Source organism: Embiotoca jacksoni, unplaced genomic scaffold (genome assembly GCF_022577435.1).
Source record: "Embiotoca jacksoni isolate LCO1_2020_lvr unplaced genomic scaffold, fEmbJac1.0.p SCAF_23, whole genome shotgun sequence".
Classification (NCBI taxonomy): Eukaryota; Metazoa; Chordata; class Actinopteri; family Embiotocidae; genus Embiotoca; species Embiotoca jacksoni.
In genome coordinates, this window is record NW_027185374.1 from 5,339,863 (window position 1) to 5,362,085 (window position 22,223).

Genomic DNA, 22,223 nt, shown 5'->3' on the forward strand with positions numbered 1-22,223 from the left:
TAATAAGAGCGGAGGAGTTGATTTAGTTCTGTAACGACTGCAACATGCACAACGCTGCATTACATCACATGGTTTTGTGCATATTTGTTGAATAATCTTACATCAAGTTGTTTGATTAAATTACCACACAGAAAATCTAAGGCTGAGCGAGTGATGTACAAAAAGGCCCCTTTTCAGTGTCTCGAATCACTAAAATCAATTAATCGAACAGTCTTGTTCAAAAGATTCCGTCACAGATTCGTTCAGTCTTTGATCAGAGCTCCAACTTCCACTGAGTGACGTCCATTCGCTGCACTGAAACGTGTATATTCCTCATGATTGCCAGCTTCAGCAACTGGAAGGGGGCTGTTGCATTGACAAACACACCAAACTCACTTTACAATTTGTGACATTTTAAAGGTTTCCTTGTTGAATATCAGAGATGTCGCTGGCTTTGTTTTGAATGACTTTTAAGTCTTTTTTTTTTTTAACTGATCTACAGTTCGGCTTCACTCTCAAACTTGCTGAGCCTGTTTTCTGCAGTTGGAGCCGCTGACTATCAGCCCAGGGCTCATGTTCACTGAACAGTGAACGGATTTGAGACAGTCTTCAGCTACCTGTGGTTTTTTTTTCATATTGCAGGTTTCACCACGCACTGCGAACTGTAAACACTGTGAGCTCAACTAAACTGTGAGAAATGAGTCTATCGAATCAGGAAGTTATTCAGTTCAGTTTGTTTGCCCGCAAAGATTCATTCCTTTGAGGGATCCGCTCATAAACGATCCGACACTCGGACACGCAGTGTTCGAGAATATAAAAACTGTACACACTGTACAGGGACTGTGAGCAGCTCCTATTTGTCCCAGGTCCCTGTAGGTTTATTCCACTGTGCTGGTGGAAAAATGATGATTGCAGTTGTCTCTAGTAGAGGTGACCGGCCCATACATGAAAGACATATTAAGTGTTATCTGTGTGCTTCGCATGAGGCTGCACGGCGCAGCAGTCTGCTGTTTGGAGTTTGCTGCTCACGAGCTGTTCCACTTTAATATTAGCTCCAGGTGTATTCAAATATTCACGACCAGAAACTTAAAAATGCCCTTTAATTACATATTTTTCTTTCCTTGCACAAATATGTGTCGACACGCGACACTATGCAACAATAGTTTTAACTCCATATCCACAAGTGCTTTCAAAAACGGTCTTTGACAATGGATGGTAAATGGCTCACTTATCATTGCACCAACCTAACATGACCTGAGTCCTGCCATCTCCATGACAACTGAACAACCTCCACTAATGAAGACAGTAACTCTTGAGTTAAAGTTTTGTTTAAATGAAGCTATTTCCAAGGTCACGAATGAACCCTCACCCTCAAGTAAAATATAAAATCCCAGACACAGACAACCTTATGAAAAGGGGTTATAGATGGTGCCGGCTGGGCTGCAGTTCTGCAGCTGTATCGCGCCATACGAGTCTAATTTTGGTTGCTGTGAAAATTCTATTGGAGGCGAGCAAAAACCTTCAGGTTGCTGGCTCAAGTCTGCAGTACATTTGCCCTGCCAATGTCCTTGAGCAAGATACTAAATCTCTGTCAGCTCCAGTAGCGTTTATTTATAGCAGAAACTGAAGACATCACTGTTGAAGCCAAAATTGATGTTTCTTTCTCCCTCTTTGAAAGACGCATTTCTATTTTTTTTAGGATATTGGTATGCCACACGACTAAGGGGTAGTAACATAATGGTGATGAGTGGTATTACTCAATCAAGCGATAAGTATGTGCTGCGCAGACTGTATCTTAAAATGGACAGTCGCTTCCTGGTCTGAAAAGTGAAGCCAGCCCTGAAATGCCATGAAGTGTAATACCACCGAGGGCCACTAGCTGGTTCCATTCTTCTTATTTAATGAAATACAAGCCAATACATTTCTTTACCAGTCATTATGGTGTAATTTGCTGAATTCACTCCTTTTCATTAGTTTTCTTGTTAGATTTTAAGCCTCAAAACGTGGTACATTTGGAGGCATGTTGGATTTTATTGACAGGCCTGGGGTGCCTTTAGGTTTCTGCTATAAGTTCCCAGTCAGATCAAGTCAGATCCACCCGTCGCTCCTCCCCAGTTTGTCCAAATATGCTCACTTCTGGCTCCAAAATAGCAAGATGGTGACGGCCGAAGTGCTGAACTTGAAGCTTCAAAAAAAACAGTTCAGAAACCAAAGGGTGACGTCACAGTATGTTGCCGCTTGAGATGCAGGTGTGAAGCCTTATTATGTTTGGACTGTGGGGGATATGATGGTTCTCACAGCAAAAATGGCATGATATCATGCATTCATATAGTTCATCCATCACCGTAACTCTCAATATTGGGTCTATTAGTCAGAACAATGAAATTGTAATAGTATTATACTTACTAATGGTATCTAATCTAACAACATGCTCCTCTTACTAATACATATAGTCATTGCGGACCAGTTACTCTCCACTGCATCCTGCTCATGGCTCTCATTAAAACCCTCCTTAACCAGCTCACATTTAATTTCGTCAGAGAAAGTGACACCTGAACACCAAAGAATGAAAGCAGTTTGAATGGACACAATTTGAGCTCAGTGCTGTTGGCACAACTTTCAAATAAACCTAACTGGGGCGCCTGTGAATTGGGTTGTTAGCTCTGTTACAATCCCTCATTAATGCCATAGGGCACAAGCCACGGGGTAATTAGTTTTTTTGTCCTGGCTGTGCCCAATTGGTTCGAGCGGAGAATGCCAACAATGCTAAAAAGCCTTTTACAAGTGCAAGTCCCAGCTTATTACATAAAGCCTTAACGCCCATCAGACATTTTCAGGAGTGTGTTCCACACAAAACAGGTCAAAAATTGAGGAGTGCAGGATGCAAATTAATATTTAAACTCCTTCTATCCTTGAGCATTTACTCCATCTGAAACTCAGATAAATGTCAAAATGAAGGGTTTTAGTCCTAATCGAGTAAATGTTTCATGTTTGCTTTTAACACTATTATTCTCAGGGATTTAAAGTATCGAATTTACCTCTGGGCACTAGATGTAAAAACACCACCTACTCTGCTCCTCTTACAGCTGTATTTCCTCTGCAAAGGGGCAGCAGCGCTTCATTGCATTGACTGTGTGTGTACGTTTAGAGCCTACTCTTTGACTGGTCCAATTGTGTGAACTGAAAAGAAAGTGATGATTTAGAGTGTCTTTTAGGATCCTGTGTCAGCGGAGAAGAAGTCTGGTTTCATTGCAGTCATTTTAGAAAGGAGTTTGTTTGTTTTTTGTCACTGAAATATTGAAAGAACACTTGCTTGACAAGAACAACACCCTCAACTCCCACAAAAACAACTCGGATACTAATGTCTGGAAGTTGTCAAGAGAACAGAGGACACAATGTAAGACGTTCCTTCTCCACACTGTACTTTAATCCCGGCTGTCTAGTTTATGTACAGTCAGTCACCTGTGGGGAAAAAACATCGTAAAAAGAGAAGGAGTTCAAGCGACATACGTGGTTGTAGTCAGTACTTAAACAAATCAACCCAGAGCCACAGAGAAACACTGGACTTGTCTGCTCCCACTGGCAGTTAGTGTTGTATTCCTGTATAGACATACTGAATGCTGCAATTCAGAATAGCTGCTAAATGTGTCAGGATTATTGCATGTCTGTGACTGCCCAATTCCCTTCAATTTACATTAACGCTTACATTTGAAAACCCATTTTGCGGCCGTTGTGGGAAATAAGGGCACATTTTTAAGATTCCAGCACACTTTACGTTTCTTGTATCTCATATCTGTGAAGAATCTTATTTATCCAGATCATTGTCAATCTGTTATTCAAAGGCCATTAAAATTCTTAAAGATGTTTCATCTCATCCGAAAGGCTTCTTCAGTTCTAACTGACTGCAGGCTTTACCCTGCTGTGGGGGTTGTTAGCACCTTGAGAGTCATTGACATGTGAGATCCATCCTAAACGACTCATAAGATGGCCAGGTGGGTCTCAAATGTGACCTCAAGAATTTTAAGCAAGTCCAGTTGCCTTGGGAGAAAACAAAGAGGATGTTTCCACTTTGCATCGACATGCCTCCTGGCGAGATCGGATCACAGGTGGCCTGCTCTAAACCATGCGTTCCCACCTGGCATTTCATTCTTCTCCACATTCGTCCTGAGGGACCTTTTGAGACCAGATCTCACTTTCCCGCTCTATATTCAAATGAAAACGTAGGCTAAGTTATGAAAATATACAAGTAAATAATCACGGGGCAGTAACCTGAATTTCAGAACCCCAATAATTCGGATCAGATTAATGAATTTTTCTAGGACGTCTCCGCTGTTGAGGGTGAAAGGGGGGCGGAGCAGAGATCTTAACGGGAAAGATTGAACGTAGGGAAAAAAAAAAAATTCAAAACTAACAAACCTGCTGTGACGTGACAGTAACACAGCGGAATGAACACGAGCTGCATTTATTTTTAGTAGTCGGTCTTCCAATGTCGCCCATGACGGATTGACCACGCATTGTGTTTCCACAAGCGTCACAGACCACCTCCGGATGTGGTCTGACCAGATCGGATCTCAATGCATCCTCGCCGTACTTTCACCTGTGCTTTTGCTGGCCACTTGTGATCCGATCACGCCAGGACACATGGTGATGCAAGGTGGAAACGGGGGTATGAGATTATCTTGTCTCATATCATTTGGGAAATCTTGTAGCTCTTAGTGCAGCTTCAAACGTTTACACTGCGGCTTCACTGAAAGTTTGTTGACACCGATCAACAGCATAATGGCTTGGCTCCGTCTTCTTCTACTAATGTTTTACCCCCCTGTGTACCGAAGTACACTCTTAGATCACCAAACAAAGGCTCTACTGTTCCAAAGTCTAACTGGGATCAAGCAGCTCTGAAGATAAATGACGAACTGTGTCGATCCTGTCTCTCTTATTACTTTACAATACATTATTACTGTTGTTATTGCTGTTCATTCATCTTCAATGCGTTTCGGCTTCACTTGGGATTCAGAGCGGATCGTGGGTTTTGCAGGTTCTGGGTTAAGTGCTGTTTAGTTCACCATGACGAAGAAAACAATGTCCTGCGAGTCTCGTATGCAGCCGTGCGCGTACGCATACACACACACACACACACACACACACACACACACACAGTTGGGTCACATATTTCTGAACTCCTTTCTGATTGGTTGAATGTCTGCTGCTCATTAAATGTGCCAGATTGGGACTATGTAGGTTTTTGATATCGGCATCACCGTGTCAGCTCAAATTCATCGACTCCATCAAAGACAAATAAATCGACAAATAAATTCACTTTCAGTTCAAATACTTTTGTTTCCTCATGACGCAACCGTCTTTTTCAATTAAGCTTCACAATAATGGATTCACAATATCCTCTTCTCACGTTTCATGATTTAGCTTTTTCGCAAAACAAACACTTAATCTGTAGTCCTTTTATTTATTAAAAGGTACATGTACTGTTGGTTGACAATTCAAATGTAAATGAATATTGTAACGTTAATTATGTGCTGAAGTGAAAGTGAATTTTCAGCCCTGACTGAGCGGTTAATGAAGGAATTACAGGCTATAGTGCAACTAATTCTCTTTCCCACCGTTGTCCTCTTACTCTTTCGTTTCAAATACGCTGTACAATTAGAAGAAATAAAACATAGTAGTCCCACTTATACACAACATCATACATTATTAGTCAACTAGAAAAAACAGTAAACACGGCCACACGTGAATAAAAAACGTCTAGAAGTTCAAAGTTACATTTCATCGTTTTACATCGGAGTAGCTATTTTTCTCCTTTACTCGACAGACTGTGTTATTTATAGAAAAAACCACAAAGTTCACATTTAGGACTCCTTGAAGAGAGTCGAGGAGCATTTGACAAACCAAACAGTTCCCATTTTAAGTAGCTAGTTAGTCACACGCAGCATGAGATTAAATATGCAACAGTTTGGAAACACCTCATGCAAACACACAACATGTTGTCTCTGTCCTCCAGAGTGACCGGCAGCAGCGGACTTTCAGCACCTCTGAACGTATCCCACAGAGCTCTGTTACAAAACAGATTCACTGCTGAAGATATCTGGCAGAAGGGGGAAGTGAAAGGGGGATCAGTTTGCAGAGGGAATCACTCAGTTAGTCCATCATTATGCCATCCCATCACCTTGAAAAGTGTTTCTTAGTAGAAGGAGAAGGCCCCAAACTTTTGGTCCGGTGATAGCAACACAAATGCAACATGTTTAGTCACATTTGCAGAAGGGATCAGCTGATTTTCTTTGAATGGAATAAAAAGAAAAAGAAAAAAAAACTTGCTGTCTGGAATGCCAATGGGATTTTTTTGTAATGTTTTGATTTGCTATATTCTTGTTATTTTTCTTTAGTAAACTTGAGACCAAATTTTGGTCCCAGTCTGTGGCTCTCAGAAACTGAGTCTACAGAGGTCCATGTGGTGATGTGGTTGGCACTTTTGACATTAAAAATTCGAGTAGTGAGGTGAAAGAAGGGGGTGCAGAGTCTCTGGCATTTCTCTGGTATAACTTTTGTCCTCATTAGTCTGCCAGCGACAGTGGAAGTCTTCATGAATCAGTGAGGATTCAGCCTCCGTTGCTTTTTTCCATTTCTTTCTTGCACCGATAATTCACCAGTGATTCGGAAAAGTGATATATAAATTAAAACAATAAATAATTAATAAAATTATATAATTTAGAAGCTTCTCTCGTTCTGATGTTTCTCTTGTGATGATGACTAGCATTTTTATTTTGGAAGATATTATTCTCTACCTTTCATCCAGGTCCCACAATCAGCTTTTTGCCACAAAGCTATAAAAATGCCAATTCATGTCTAGTAAGACTCAGGCCACTCTGACTGTGATTGTCACTTCTGTAAAGGGTGTGTCTTCCCTCTGTGTGTAAGCGCTGCCTGCAGGAGATTTTGGCTGCTTTTGAACTATTTCAGTTATTAAGAAGAGCTCGATACTGCGGATGATAAGGCTGATTGGGCGCTTTATCTGGCATCCAGCATTTTTTTTTTTAAAGAAAATATAATCAAGGAAAAAGGGGAAACGCTTGCCTGCTGAAAGATACGAGCGAGGCGTCTACAAGGGTACTGAGGTGGATGGGGAAACTGTTGCCTGACCTCACTGCCTCTTCTGTGATGTTTTTATCTGTCTGTCGCTCTCTCTCTCTCTCTCTCTCTCTCTATGTGTCTGTCTTGGGCGGAAGACCAAATATTTAGACATCAAGAGACCAAAAGACACATCTGGAACAGCTGTCCTGTCTGTATAAATATGGCAGAAAACACCCTGCGGCCTTTGGGATGCTGCAGCGAAAAAAGTGTGGGTGGGTCGTTACTGTTTGTCTCCCCGTCTGCCTGTTGATGTATCTGTTGCATCTGTCAGTCAAGTGTTCAGTCTTTCTGTCAGACGGACAGAATTTCTGTTGTAAACATTGTTAAGATTCACATTAGTAGTAAGAAAGTGAAGTGGTAGTAGAGAGCTTGTGAGTGTGTGTGTGTGTGTGTGTGTGTGTGTGTGTGTGTGCGCGTGCGTGTGTGTGTGTGTATGTGTGTGTGTGCATGCATGTGTGTATTCACATGTACATTACTCAATGCTTGTCTGTGTATGTGAATTTGTCTCGTACACATGCACATATCAGATGTAAATCAACACATCACACTGTTAGTTAACATTCAAAATTCGCCATGAAACAATGGAGGAAAACGTGTGCTCGAGTCCAGCCCATCGAGCTTCCATATTTGCTGTCGCTGTTTGCAACGAGATCCCAAATGCACCAGAAAGTAAATTTAGAGAAAAGATGTCTGACATTCCTTGATCTGTAGTCTTGTTAGTCGGTTCTTGGTTGGAAGTCCAGGGTGTAATCTGTCAGGCACCAAGAGCAAAAAGCTCAACAGGCTCTGTTGTGTATGCAGGGATGTCGCTCTGAATTTTTGTTTTAACTCTTTGGTCAGGAATACCGAGCTGTTAGATACCACAACACTTAACCAGAAACTTTGAGACTGCGGCCGTTTTCTGTTTCAAAGAAAAAGGGGTCAATATTAACACTTTTTGACGACAGAAATCTGCGAGTTCTCATTGGAAGCCTGAGGAAACGCATCACCGATGAGTTGTGGCCTCTTTGCATCCCTTTGGTTTCCTTCACACTGTGGATACCCAACAGCACAAGAGGAAGCAAGTCATTGGCTCCTGATTGGGTCTGACCAAAAAAAAAAAAAAAATATATATATATCATCAGTGTGGCTCTCATGTCCTGCAGTGACCATGTTCAACCACACGAGGCCAGTGTTTCATCAGGAACTCCACTAAAACCAGCAGACAGACCGGCAAACCGGGGGAAGAAGAAATCTGATCAAGTATTTTGGGTCGGATTTGAACGTTGAATTGCAGAGTGTCATCTGGGTCCTGTCTACTTCTCTGTGTCTTGGTTGTTGTTTATTAAAAGACAGTTGGAGTAGTAGAAGCAGGATTTGAAGCCGTGATCAGTGGTAAGGCAGCACTCCTGGAGTAGCTTCTGGATTTATTTTGACCTGTTGAGAAAGAGCAGAAGATGGTTAAACAAAACAGACACAATAGTTTACATTTTCAGATTAAACTATATCTATTCTGTTGAGTCAGTCAGTATTTAAAGGTGCCAGTATATGAAAGAAAACATGTAGTCCATGTGACATCACCCTACACTGTGAAAAATGTCTTATCTAACTTTAAAGCTTTTTGGTATAATTGAGAACATTGAAGGTTAAGAGGTTTATGATGAAATGCTAAGCAGAGGATTTTGCTCTGTATCGTCCTTGACTAAGTAATTTACTCTGGCAAATAAGCTTAACAACATAATGTTGCTTGATGAGAACATCAGAAGCACTTGTTCTGTGTGTTTTATGAAAGATAATAACACTCAAGAGACAGCCTCACGCTCTCATGGGTACACTGGCTCTCTGATAATTCCCCCACCTCCACCCAAAATATTATACACACGAGAATAAAAAAAAGATATCAAGAAAAGCAAGAACCATTTTTTCTTGCTTTTTCATCTTTTTTTTTTTTTTTTTGTGGTTGCCAAAATAATCAATATCAAATTTCACACGGTGCACCTTAAAGCACAATTACTGTTTAAGTGAGATTATTAGGTCTTTGGGAGAAAAGGTGACACACTCTTTCTATTACTAATAAAAATGTTTATTCAGAAGTGGTAAAACACACTTTTGCTTAGCTGAAAATCTATGCTGTTCTTTTCCTTTTCTGCTCTCCTCTCACCTTGACCGGTGGAGGCAGATGATGGCCTGGTTCTGTCCGAGATTTCTTCCTGTTAAAGGGGAGTTTTGTCTTCCAGCTGTCACTCGTGGAAATTGTTGAATTATTGGGTTCCTCTTTATGATATTATACGTTGTTTTTTTTTTTGTCAGGACTTTACTATATGTGCCCTGAGATATCTTGTGTTATGATTTCGTGCTTTATAAATAAAACTGAATTAAATTGCTTAATGTATTACACTCAAATTTGCTGCTACAGCTTCATTTGGTGTGGTATGATCAATAGTTTGTGGTGGCTAACAATAGCTAAAACACTTGAGCTAAATGCTAATGAGAAGTAGTGATTGTATCTTAGCATTTAGCCTCATCTGTCACTTACAGCCTCATTGGAAACTGAGGGAAAAATGAAAAAAAAAAAAAAAAAAAAAAAAGTCTTGCACTGAGGGAACGATTAGCACAGTGCTAACACACAGCGCACCTTTACTGTATTCACTTCTTATATGAAACTTCCAGCTACACGACTGATACCAATTTGCAATTTTCTTTCAGTGTCCTGGGTTATAAAGGAACATTTCCCATGTATATGATGCGGTATGTTTTGAACTGAACTGAACCAACTATCAAACAATGCAATGAAGTTTCATCATAAGGTTGGCAAAAAAGACTGAGAATTTAAACATGTACAGGAAATGTATGAGCAGAATATGATCTTTCAGATTTCTATTATTAGTACAGTATTTATTTACATGTTACAAAGCTTTTGTTATTATGCTGAACTCTCACTCCCCTCACAATGCAGAGTAGAGTAGAGTAACAAATGGTTGCAGAGGTCAACAATAAGGTGATCTTAAGAGGTTCTTTTTTGTTTTAATGAAGGAGATATTTCTAAAGAATTCTGGAAGCAGTAATTGTTGAGAAATGTGTGTGTGTGTGTGTGTGTGCGTGTGTGTGTGTGTGTGTGTGTGTGTGTGTGAGAGAGGGAGATTTCCTTTGGGATGGTACAGCTGATGCTTTTTAATTGGTCCCTTTGGCCAGAGCCAATAAACACCAAACTGAAGGGACAACAGCTGGGGAACAATGATAGCACAATGATGATGATGATGTTTGTGTTAGTATGTGTGCGTCTATATGCATGCGTGCATTAATGTGTGTATGAGCAGTTCTAGCTCTTGTGTGTGTGTGTGTGTGTGTGTGTGTGTGTGTGTGTGTGTGTGTGTCTTTATGAGCGTATGTGTTTGCAGCCATTATCTTGGGGGTCGATGATTTATGATCGTTGTTATGGCTTTCACAGGGGACGTATAAAACTACAGAATGGTCCTTTATTGCCTTTCTTCTTTGTTTAGTCCAACGTTTCATCCATCACTCTGTTTCTCTTTTAACCCTCTCTCCCGCTCTTTTCTTCATCTTTAAGTCCCTCACCCATCTCGATCCCGCCATCTCTCTCTCTCTCTCTCTGTCCGCCCGTATCTCACTCTAATTTGCTACGGCTTTTCTAATAAAAACTACTATTGATAACCTGTCTGCTGCACATCAGTGGAATCACCATTATTTTTGTTTTGTTCCTTGTTACAGTCATGTAGCCTTTTCTGTTTTGCGTTGGTGCTTTTCCACTAGACAAATGGAGGAAGTGAGATTTATGTGATATCCTTTGTGCTATGTGGACTAAGAATAGTCAAGGATCTTGATGAAACTGGGTTCTATTGGTTTGAGTCTCAGTAAATCACCATATAAACTAGAATCTAGCCTCCAAATAAACAAAACATCTTCCTGAACAACAAAATCCACTTCATAACATAACAATAGTGCAAAGGTAGATGCTCTTTCCAGTCAGTGTGGATAAGACGGTTACAAGCTAATTATGCTTCAGCAAAAGTGATTATGGCAGCAATAATTTTCATATCAGAGCCCCACCTTTATTTGCTACGTGTGAGGGGAGTGATAAAAGTGCTAAACAGAGATAACTGATGAGAGCTTGGGCTGGTGAATGATAAGCCTTTATGCTGAGACAGCAAGAATATGCTTTTTCATTCTCTGCAGAACTCATGACATCAAACAGATGAAAATGAATCCCTAAACACAGTTTACTGTTGATGGTGGGGTTGCCTTAGAAAATTGTGAGACTTTACTTGCTGTTAGGAAGTTTTAAGACACAAATGAGGAGGTAAACTAGATTTTTGGTCACTATTTAGCACGGTATATGCGGTTTTATCTGTATCTGTATGACTGCTGTTGTGGGAATATGATAATCAAAAACATCAAAGCATTTCAAGGCATTTGTTGGTAGATATGTGAATAAATAGAGCATCACTATACTTACATGTACATGGGTTGTAGTTGAAGGTGGGAGGTTTTCTGAGGACCCTGGTAGCCGTACGAGTCGAACCCTCCTATAAAATCAACTGCATAAAAAGCCCAAAATCAGCATCAATTAGAGAACGCATATGTCGCTGTGGTTATCAGCTGGGAACCTCCTACCACACATGATTCATTGCTTTAGGCCTCCTACACCTACAGAGGTCTCTACGGTACATTTTGCACCAGAACCACCACCTCCGTAGCTGATCTCACTGCTAATCGGGGTTGTAGGCATGAAACTGCTTCAAGTGAAAATTTGGCCTCGACTGTATGAAAATCCTGCGATGCAAATCTAAAGTCTATTTTTAGGAGTAAAACTAAGATTTATGCGGCGATATATTTTGCCCTGGGAATATGCTTAACTCCTGAATTATCTGGGGTAGCTCCAAAGATTCCCGAGCCTAGGAGCTGCCAGCAGGTGGTTGCTTCCTTCAGACTGAGGCGGAGAGCCTGGACTTTTGAAGAGAGGAAGTAATGATATATTTTTTTACTTTGATGGTGTGGAGCTCATAAAAGGGTACTTCCTTGCCTTGATCAGCTGCATATTTTCATATTTATTAAGTGAGATTTCATGACATCAAGTACAATATGAAATTTGAGTGCCATTGCGGAAGATGAAAAAAGTAGCTATAAATTTATCTTTAGCCTGCAATTAACAGGGACATGATATCACATTGCAGCAAACACCATACATAGTCAGTCCTTCTTATTTCCAGAACCAGAACTGATTACACTCATTAGTTTGAGTATGCCTATTAAAAACACCATGAAGTACATACATTAAAATGCATCGTCATCGACCCTGGGCTGAGAAGATTGACACCACTCTCGTTTGTATGCCAAATATGTAGCTCGAACCAGTAGCCCGATAACTTAGCACAAATTCTGGGGGAAAACAGTTGCTTCTGTTTCGAGTTGGAAAAACTCTAAAGCTCACAAATTAACATGGTATACGAGAGGCCATCAAAGAGTACAGAGATTTTGCCTGTTGTAAAAAACTTCAAGTATTTCTTGTTTAGGTGCAGTTAACCGCAACGCCACTTAAAAATGTGTTTTAACATTTCGTTTTGTTATATGGATAAAAACAAACAGCTGCTTGCCTTCACTTATGTGCCAAAATGTTGGACTATTCTTAGAACAAAAAAAATGGTGTGCTTAAATAAGCCTTTCACTAATATTTAAAGAATCATTCCACTGCAGAGATACTCAGTGTAGAAATTGAATATGAAAATCTGTGTAATGACATTGTTAGAGCTTTCAAGAGCCATTTAGTTTCGGTGTTACAGCTTTCTTGTTTGTTTCAGTCTGTTAAAATTTATTGTAAGACATCTTAGCTGTTAGTTTTTTTTTACATTGCTTGCATGTGGAAATTGTGAATTATTTCACACGATGGGGAAAACCAGATGATCTTTTTCTATCAGCAGATTTCCTGGTGGTACTTTATGATCATTCGCCTCATTATAGCTGTTCACTCAGACAATGCAGAGCCTCTGCCGGTGCTTGATGTATTCTTTCTTTGTGTAGATCCTTTTTTATGGAAGAACGGCTTGGTGTGAACGGTGAGGGTTTCCTGCTGATTCATGCTGCAGTCAAATAGTCTCAGCAGAGTTTCTGCCATGCTCAACCCTTTGAACACAAGAGGAAATGGAGCCTCTAACCCTGTCAGTGTGCTGCCTATCAAGCTGTGGAGGCCCAATTTAAAAATTCAGATATGTAATTCATAAGGTTCGAGATATGTCTAATGAATGTGGAAGCGGATGAACAGTTCTCTCCAGAATAGGTGAACATGTTACGAGACACCAGCAAGCCAACAGGAGCAAACATTTTTTTGAAATTTGCTGTCATTCGGTTGAATTCCTGAATGTTTACTAATGACTTACAAACACAAAGACTGATCATCTGAATATTACTTCAGTTATCTCCAGGTGTGTGTACTTATCTGTGTGTGTGTTTGTGTGTACGAGTATGTTTGATTAGAATCTGTTTGACACATTCGAGTAGCTCTGAGACAGATAAGACTGACAATGATTAACCTCTTACACACACACACACACACACACACACACACACATGCACCAAATAATTATCAGAGTAATTAGCTTCCTCAGCAAGTCAAAATCTTCATTGGTCCTCTGTGAGTATTAGCTTCTTCACCCGAGGTGCATTTCCCGACAAAGCTCCCTGATTATTGTTTATTCTCCCAGACTGCGTTATCACGCAGCGCTTTCCGCAGCCATAATCAGGATTAAGGCTTGGCAACACGAAGATTACAATGGAGCCCCAAAATTATTCTGGAGAAAATGATCTTTTTCCTACATGAAAATGAAGCACGTGACATGCGTTCATACTTTTTGAGCCTTTCCTCTGTGTGCAATTTAGACAGACTTGGAAGCTTTTAAAGCTCTAAATTGCTTGTTGGTGTGAATACGAGTGTGAATGTGTTTGTCAGCATGCGCTAGCGGTGTGATAGACGAGCAACCTGCCCAGAGTGTAGCCTGCATCGTGCCCTGTGTGTGCTAAAATAGCTCCCACAACAATGATGTGATTCAGAGAACTGATGAATAGATGGTCTGCTGATGATGCAAAAATCAAGAGGTGAAATTTGTCTGAATTTCACAAAGCTCCGAACAACTTGGATTCAAATTCTAATTCTGAGACCATAAAATATATATAAAATAAAACTAAATAATAATCAAAGTTAATGTTCAGTTGATTGGCAATTTAAGCAAAGATCCATAACTGTCTTCATGTGCTGATTGAAATGTAAACTCTGATTAATTGTGGAAATGCTGTATATTTTGACATCCTCTTTTACCAGTGTAGCTTTTCCCTCTTAAAACCAGCGACGAAAGCGAGTACAAGCATTGAAATCTCTCCTGTGAAATATCCAAAACTGCTCTAATTTGAGCAGGACATTGTGGGCCCACATTACCCAAAGAAAAGAAGCCGACAATACATTTCCAGGGTCTTTAAATGAGATACAAGACACAAAATGAATTGATAAATGTCATCATTTCAAACTTCATCCTTCAGTTGTTGCATTAAAAATAAGGGTGATTGAACAAATGCCTGTTTTAAGCAGCATTGTTCCACATCAGTGAGCACAGAAACGCTCACATCAATACTAAACATATTCCTGCAGCTCTTTCTGCTGCTTGTTTCTACCAAACTCTCTCTCGGGGTCCAAAATAAGCAGAAATGTGCAGCGTCAACAGCCAAGGGCCAAAATACAACATTTAAGGAGAGGCCAAATAATAACTGTTGGACATTAATTATTTAAGACATAGAGGCAAAATGGCATTTTAGGTTCACTGTCATCATCATGCTTATTAAAATGCACTGTTAAAAAAATAGCCACAAAAATAAGCCCTGAAACTCAATTATACTCCATTAAATTGGGATAAATCCAGTGATGCATGATTCTGAACTGTACTCTAACTTTAACAGTGGGACGATTTAATATTTTATTTAGGTAGTTTTGTCACCGTTTTATAACCTCTCCCTGTCAATCTCAGCCCCCGCCCCAAAAAATATGCTTTGGGCAGGAAGGAAAGCAGGAAAATGTGTCTCCTCTCGGCGCTTTAAACTATTTCCACTGATCCCATCTGCATTCATTACCTATCAATATTTATGTTAGCAAACAGCGTCCTCAGTCCAGTTTTGAATAAGACATGTCTGGGTATTGATCCCTAGGAAGAACGTCTGCATCTACTTTAATGGAATAACTAAACTGATGGCCTCGGGTAAATGAGCTCATTCAAGTTAATGCATCCAGATGCACACCGCATTTCAAATGCGAAAATAACAGAATTAACATGATGATTTGCCTCATTTCCGTCGTCTGTAACTGGTACACACTTTAAATGCGACTCATTTAGGCTGTCAAAATGCTTAAATAGTGGTAGATGTCGTCTCTGTAAAAGGTGCACACTTTCCAATCAGCATGGTTTTATTGATGAACTGATAACAGACTGAATAAAGATAAATGATGCATGAATGGATTGGTGAACATCTTTCAGTGTCTTTTCTCCCTCTATCTTTTTTTTTCTTTTTGACGGTTTCTTGGCATATGGCGGTTGAAAGTGCTAAGTATGTGGGAGAGACCTACAGTACAAATGAAAGGCAACTTTGATCTAGCATGAATCTACTTAGCTCTCTTCATCCTTCACACTCTCTCCCTCGTCTCTTTCTCTGCGCGCCACTGTAAACGAACGAGGCCGGCTGTGAGACCTGCGGGCTACAAGTTTCGCTTTGAATTCTGTCGTTAAAGCACTTGTAAAGACCCCGAGTCCAAGACTGCTTCATTCAAACCTGCTGCTTTGTTACGAGGAAAATGAACAAAACCGGACAGGAGGGGACGGAGAGAAAAGGGGACAACATGTTGGAATTACTTTACCAGCTTGACTTGAAACCAATCAAAGCTACTTTACCAAATACATTACAAATTGACCATTCGCCATCCCTCTCCCAACAGCGAGCCGTCAGAGCTTGGCAACCGAAACCAAGCACAGTCAGTGGGACTTCCAATCTTTTGGATTTCTACATTTGGTGAGGTGGTCAGCGCAACGAGGGACATTTAAAGAGTTTGAAGGCGGCTATATTCTTTTACAAAACCGAAAACACTAATGTGTGAGCAGCAGATTAAAATGTGTGGTCACTTGCTCTCATGTGAGCCAGCCCTGGGCGATATATCGACATTATATCATGTTGTAATTTAAGACAGATATGATATTATATTTTAAATATTGTGTATAGTGTTTTCTTTTCCTGGTTTTAAAGGCTGCATTACAGTAAAGTGATGTCAGCTTCTGTACCTAACAGACTGATGTATTTGTTTATATTATTTGCCTTTACTCATTATATCCACATTACTGATGTTAATCAATAAGTCTCTTTGTGTAAATATTTTGTCAAAGCACCAGTTTTCATCCCCACAGTATCATCGCAATTTCAATATCGACAGCCCTGATGTGAGCTGTCCTGCAAACTAATTTACCACCTAGACTAGTGCCAAGGAAAAAAGTCAATAAATACAGTATCTACATGTGGTTGGGGGGCATTACAGGTTATTCTTTGTGACTATCACAACCACTGTGTTCACAACAGCTGTGGATGCTGAGGTAATAACGTCCTGCTCTTGTTGGAATTGGAAAGTCTACACTGTCACAGCCAACGTGACCTAACACTATGTTAAATGTAAAGGATGAAATCTCAGCAGTCACACAAAAACAGTCTCATCTTTAATTTTTTCCTTTTTATGATAATGATTACACATAATACTGAACTTTTATATAAATAAAAATATCCTGATAGCTGCCATTGAGCTCACGCCTCAACCCGAGCAGAGCTTCTGTGTCACCACTAATTTGACTGTTGCTCATAAACTGCGACTCTGTGAGAGAGAGCTCACCTGTCTGATGGGCTGAAAAGGACAGAATGTAATTTGCAACTAGATCCTGACCCATCCTGTCCCTGTGTCCAGGATAATTAATGCTTATAAATAGGTAATGGAGTTACTGCTGTTGTGCCACGTCCGTAAAGGTGCACAGTTCTCTAACTTTGGAGACGTTCATATTGATCCAACAGCTGTATGAAGCTGCAGGTGTTTAATAAACTCATAGCAAAGACTCCAACAATCAGCTGGAAGCAACAAACTAAAACTTCAGCTCATAATGATGGTTTTCAAGACATATATTATTGATGAGTCTCATTGATTGAACCTGGTACAGAGTCTGTCTTAGTCATGGGAAAATATTATTATTATGGAATTTTCAGTTTGTTATAGATGTGAAATTGTAGAGCAACATGAATGAGGCAAAACTCAACATACAGTACACGAAAGATGTTTTGTGCTTTTGGTTTTACGGTGTTAACGGACAAAAATGTAGCACCAACATTTTTTTATCAGACTTTATCCTGTGTGCAAAGAAAGCCTATTTAAACTATGTGATTATTTTTTCATAAAGGAGGGGCTTTGAGGCTTCCTTCGTTTTAAATGTTTTATTTTGGCATGAGGTTCGTTTGGTCTGCATGGGAGTGTGACAGCCTGAGAGCGAGTGTTTCACGCCAACAGTGTTAGAGTTGGCAACCCTGATAATACTAGGACCAACTGGCTGTGCATTGCAATACATGAACAATAATGTTTCTATGTGTGCTGCACGGATGGTGACTGATAAGGATCCTAATGTAGCCATCATGTCAAAGATTCAGATTTTACATGAGTAACTGGAAGCATGCAACACGTCAAGAGTCTGTTTCAGCCAATATAAAAGTGGACGTAGTTTCCAGCTGTGAAAAAGGAGGCCAATACAGAAGTGCTTTAAATACCCCTAAGAGCCGCTAGGGGTTGGTTCCATAAATTTACATTCAACTTCTCTAATGAAATACAAAGTCAATACTTTTTTTTTTCACAAGTCATAATTCATTAAAAAAAAAAAGATAGCAATAGCCAGAATGTCTATGTTCTCTTTCCTCTCTCATTGCTCTCTCTCCAAATGACATCATCTTCCACCTGTGGATGTGTCCAACATCTCATTGACTCATTTGATAGTGAAACAATTAGGTGCAAAAGTTTGAAACTTAAATGAACCCCTGAATGTTTCGTGTTTGTCCACATTAGGATATTTCCGATACGCATGTCTGTCTGAAAAAGAGATGAGACGTCCTGTTTAAATGGAGGATTTTTGTGTTTTTGTGTGACTTGTGTACTTACAGCTATCCTCTTCTTCAGAAATGAGCTTGACCACGTAGCAGGCGTAGATAAACCCCACCAACTAGAGACAATGAAAGGGAGGGAAAAGTGAGAAAAGCACAGACACAGAAGAAATAGTTGGAACAGACAGAGAAAACAGGTGTTGGTGTAAGTGGAGCAGAACAGCACCGTGGCATTTTGCTCCGAAATAGCATAGAGCACTTGAATCAATGGACACACACACACACACACACACACACACACACACACACACACACACACACACACACACACACACACACACACACACACGTCTGGCATCTTCAATGACAACCACAAGGTTAGACCAGATTTTCATGGTTTCAGAGCTGGACTGACACTGTTTTAAATCACATCTTTAAATCTTACAACTACAAAAAAAAAAAAAAAAAAAGAAGCATCACAACCGTCTCTCCATAATGGCACTGTGGGGAAACATAAGCAAGATTGTGATCACTGAAATTGAATTTTCAGCTCGGTCTGTTGCTTTCGTGTCCCGACGTCGAGGCGGATAGTTCTGTGTTTGTCACTATCATCAAAATGAAATCCTTGCACCACCAGTCTCCCTCTCTCTCTCTGGGCTTTGTTGTGTCCAACAGAAGTACCTCACATCGCTCTACCTCATGGTCTCACGCATCTGTTTGAAGCCTCTCACATACCGGAAAATAACAGGGGCTAAACATTCACCAAAAGTTCTTCGGTTATCAGGAAAGACAGCATTAAACCTGCGTTAATGTGTGTGATGTTTAGACAGTGACACAGCAGTCCACGCGAGCAGAACACCTTTGCTCTCTGATCTGCTCTCTCATTGGCTGTCTGTTTCCAAGGCGACCGATAGGAGGTGGTCGATTGGAGCAAATATACAGGAAGGTGCAGTCAATGTAAGTTCGGCATTTTAGTGACCTTATTACTCCCGCGATGACATACGAGGAAAGAGTAAAAGAAATGTGGGAAGAGAGGAGGATACAAGCCGACATTGAGGTAAACATGTGTGTGTTTGTATTTGAGTGTTTGAGGCATTAAGTGGACATCCTTCTTCCCTGAATAAAGAGGCCTTATTGCTCAAATAAGGCTTTATGTGAGAAGAGCAAATGACATTGACTTGCTTGGTATACATGAACGCATGCCAACACACACACACACACACACACACACACACACACACACACACACACACACACACACACACACACACACACACACACACACACACACACACACACACACACGAACAAACAGCGAGCTGCCAATGTGAAAAACTACATTTTAGATTCAGAGTATATCTCAAGGTCTTGACCTCATTTAGTCTAAATAATGTTCAGCTCCCAAAGCTCCTCTCTCCTGGTTTCTCTCTCACTATTTCCTTCCTGCTTCTCTTCCTTTCTCTGTTACGTTTATATCCCTTTCCCGTTTCTTTCCTTCCACCTTTTCCTTGTGCCTCCTCCCTGTCTTCTTTCTTCAGTAAATGAGTTGCAGAAACGCAGCGTTTTGCTGCATGGGGGGGATGAATTTACTTAAAGCTGAGCCAAATGCTTGAAGCAGACAATGCTGCAAGTATCAGCATAGTGGATCAATGGTGATGAGAAAATCAATGAGCATTACATAGCAGATATGGCTTGAAAAATGACCTCTGGTCACAGGTGCTTATCAACTCTACTCGGCTGTCACCAGGCTCCCTCTCCTGTCTGCTGCCAATCCAGCTCGAATTATTCTTATTTTGTTTTGGTAGTTTCCACTTGAAGGAAACTTTTAACATCACAAAGTCAAAATGTTGTTTAAAAGCCTTCCAGGAGTTTGGGGAGTTTCTTGACACACGGAGTGAGAAGCTGATGCGGAGCACGCTCTGTCTCCTACAGGCTCATTGCCTCTGGAAATGACTTCTGGGTGCAGTTTTGTTAGTGCGACTGAACAGGGAACAGAGAGCCACGTTGTAGATTGCCCTGCAATAGAGAATATTTGATCAGCTGTGACGAGAGTGTGTATGTCTGCACATCAATATCCTGTTAATATTCTTGAAACTCAACTATGAAGTTTTTTGGTTGCTGCATGTTGTAAACATAATATCCTGTTTACAATAAATCTGATTATATCATCCCGAAGTGGAGAAATCCAACTGAGATAGCTGGGCCGCACCAATATGAGTTAGAGGGCTGTGACGTGTCTGCACCTTATCTTGTTTATGGCTGGAGTTCTGGGTCTGAGCAGGTCTGCAGTTATATTTGGACTATCCTGCTCGTGAACTCTGAAAAGTTAAGTGTTTAGCATTTTGAGTTTCGCAGGAACAAGATCTGAAGAACAAAAAATCCAAACAAAAACAAAATAAAATCTCCAGGAACGGATGTTGCTCCGACGCAGATTTTGATCAAATATATCCAAACAACCTTCCACATCTCTTAGCCCAACAATGATGCAACTGATATTCTCCTTGAAGATAACTTTATTTATTTATTTTCTAGTCTGAATTATTCCCTCCCAGTGACTCATACAATAAATCAGGCAGCATCCAGATTACTCTATTGTTAACAAGAGAAACTGTACTCAAGGATGTGATTGAGAGAGAATTGTGTTCATCTTCTTTCAGTGATTAAAAATGTACAATTCAAGATGTATCATACTCTAATGATTGCAGTTCCTCTCCTGTAACAGAAAAATCAACTTTCAGCACTTCAGTTTTATTCAGTGTTGACATTTTAGATTTAAAGGAGCAGTGCATAGGATTTCGTGGCATATAATGGTGAGTTTGCAGATTGCAACCATCTCAACACCCCTCATCTTCTGGGAGAATAAGATAATCTATGGTGGCCACAAAACCTGTGAGAAACGTGAAAGTCTTTCTCTGGAGGCAGTTTTTTGGTTTGTCCCTACTGGGCTACTGTAGAAACATGGTGGTACAACATGTCAGACTCTGGGTAAGAGGACCTGCTCCGGATGTAGATATAAAGGGCTCATTAGGTAATGAGAACATAATCATTCTTAATTTTAAGTGATTATAAACAAATCAAAACAGGATTATGATTATAATATTCCCTTTCTGCCAATAGATCCCCCTAAATCTGACACACTGGTAACTTGCGCTGCCATCTCTTTCACTAATTGTGTTTGCCACTTCAATTTCTTTAGTAGCATTTCCTAATTTTAAGCTTTTGTGAAGCTAATGAATAATTATCAGCTATAGGTTGATAATAATAGTGACTGAGTGCAGTTTAAGTTAGTGTGTGCATGACTAAAGAGAGAGATGTGGTATTTGAGCTTTTCCTCTATCCACATTTTCTACTTCTGTTGGCATTTATATGGGCTGAATTTAAGTGAGCTTCTTCTTGGTTTCTCAGACAGACACCGGCTCCCTGTTTCATTTAGTCAGTGGATTAATGTTACCTAGTTGCTGCCGAAAAACAGAGGGCTGTTCGGTGTGACGAGCAGAAACGGAAACAGCACTACTTTAGCAGCGCCTCTGACAGGATCCCTGCCCTGATCAGCCTGACAGGCAATAAACTTGTACAACTTCACCACTTCACCTCACAGCGGTGTGCAGCTCATTCAGAGCACAGAACGGTTTTATGGTTTTATGTACACACTGGCTCACACCATCCCAGGAGGTAGGAGGACAGTCTTCAGCCCATTTCTGAAACATACTGCGCAGCAGGTGCTTGTTGCCATGGTAAACACAGTTAGTTATGCAACAGTAAGTTAGTAAAGCCTGGTGGCGTTATCCTAAAGTGGAGAAAGGTAATGATATGGGTAATAAACTGTCAAATGTACATGTTCTTTCCTCTCCACAGTGGTTGATTGTAACATTTTTCCTTTTCAGAGCTTGAACAAAATGTTCTAAACAAATATTTGCAATAATAATGACTGCAAAGTGAGCACCCCGCCCAATTTGGGC

General features: G+C 40.3%; 1 protein-coding gene across 1 annotated transcript in view; it reads right to left on the reverse strand.

Annotated features, from left to right (window-relative positions):
• Nucleotides 1-3,388: 3,388 nt before the first annotated feature.
• nkain2 (sodium/potassium transporting ATPase interacting 2) overlaps nt 3,389-22,223 on the reverse strand; it is an 82,503-nt gene continuing 63,668 nt past the window's right edge. Inside the window, exons 5-7 of the mRNA XM_069158423.1 lie at nt 18,323-18,383; nt 11,573-11,654; nt 3,389-8,535 (exon numbers count right to left, since the gene is read on the reverse strand). Coding sequence (XP_069014524.1) covers nt 8,526-8,535; nt 11,573-11,654; nt 18,323-18,383 — 153 coding nt within the window. The 3' untranslated portion in view covers nt 3,389-8,525. The remainder of the gene's footprint in view (nt 8,536-11,572; nt 11,655-18,322; nt 18,384-22,223) is intronic.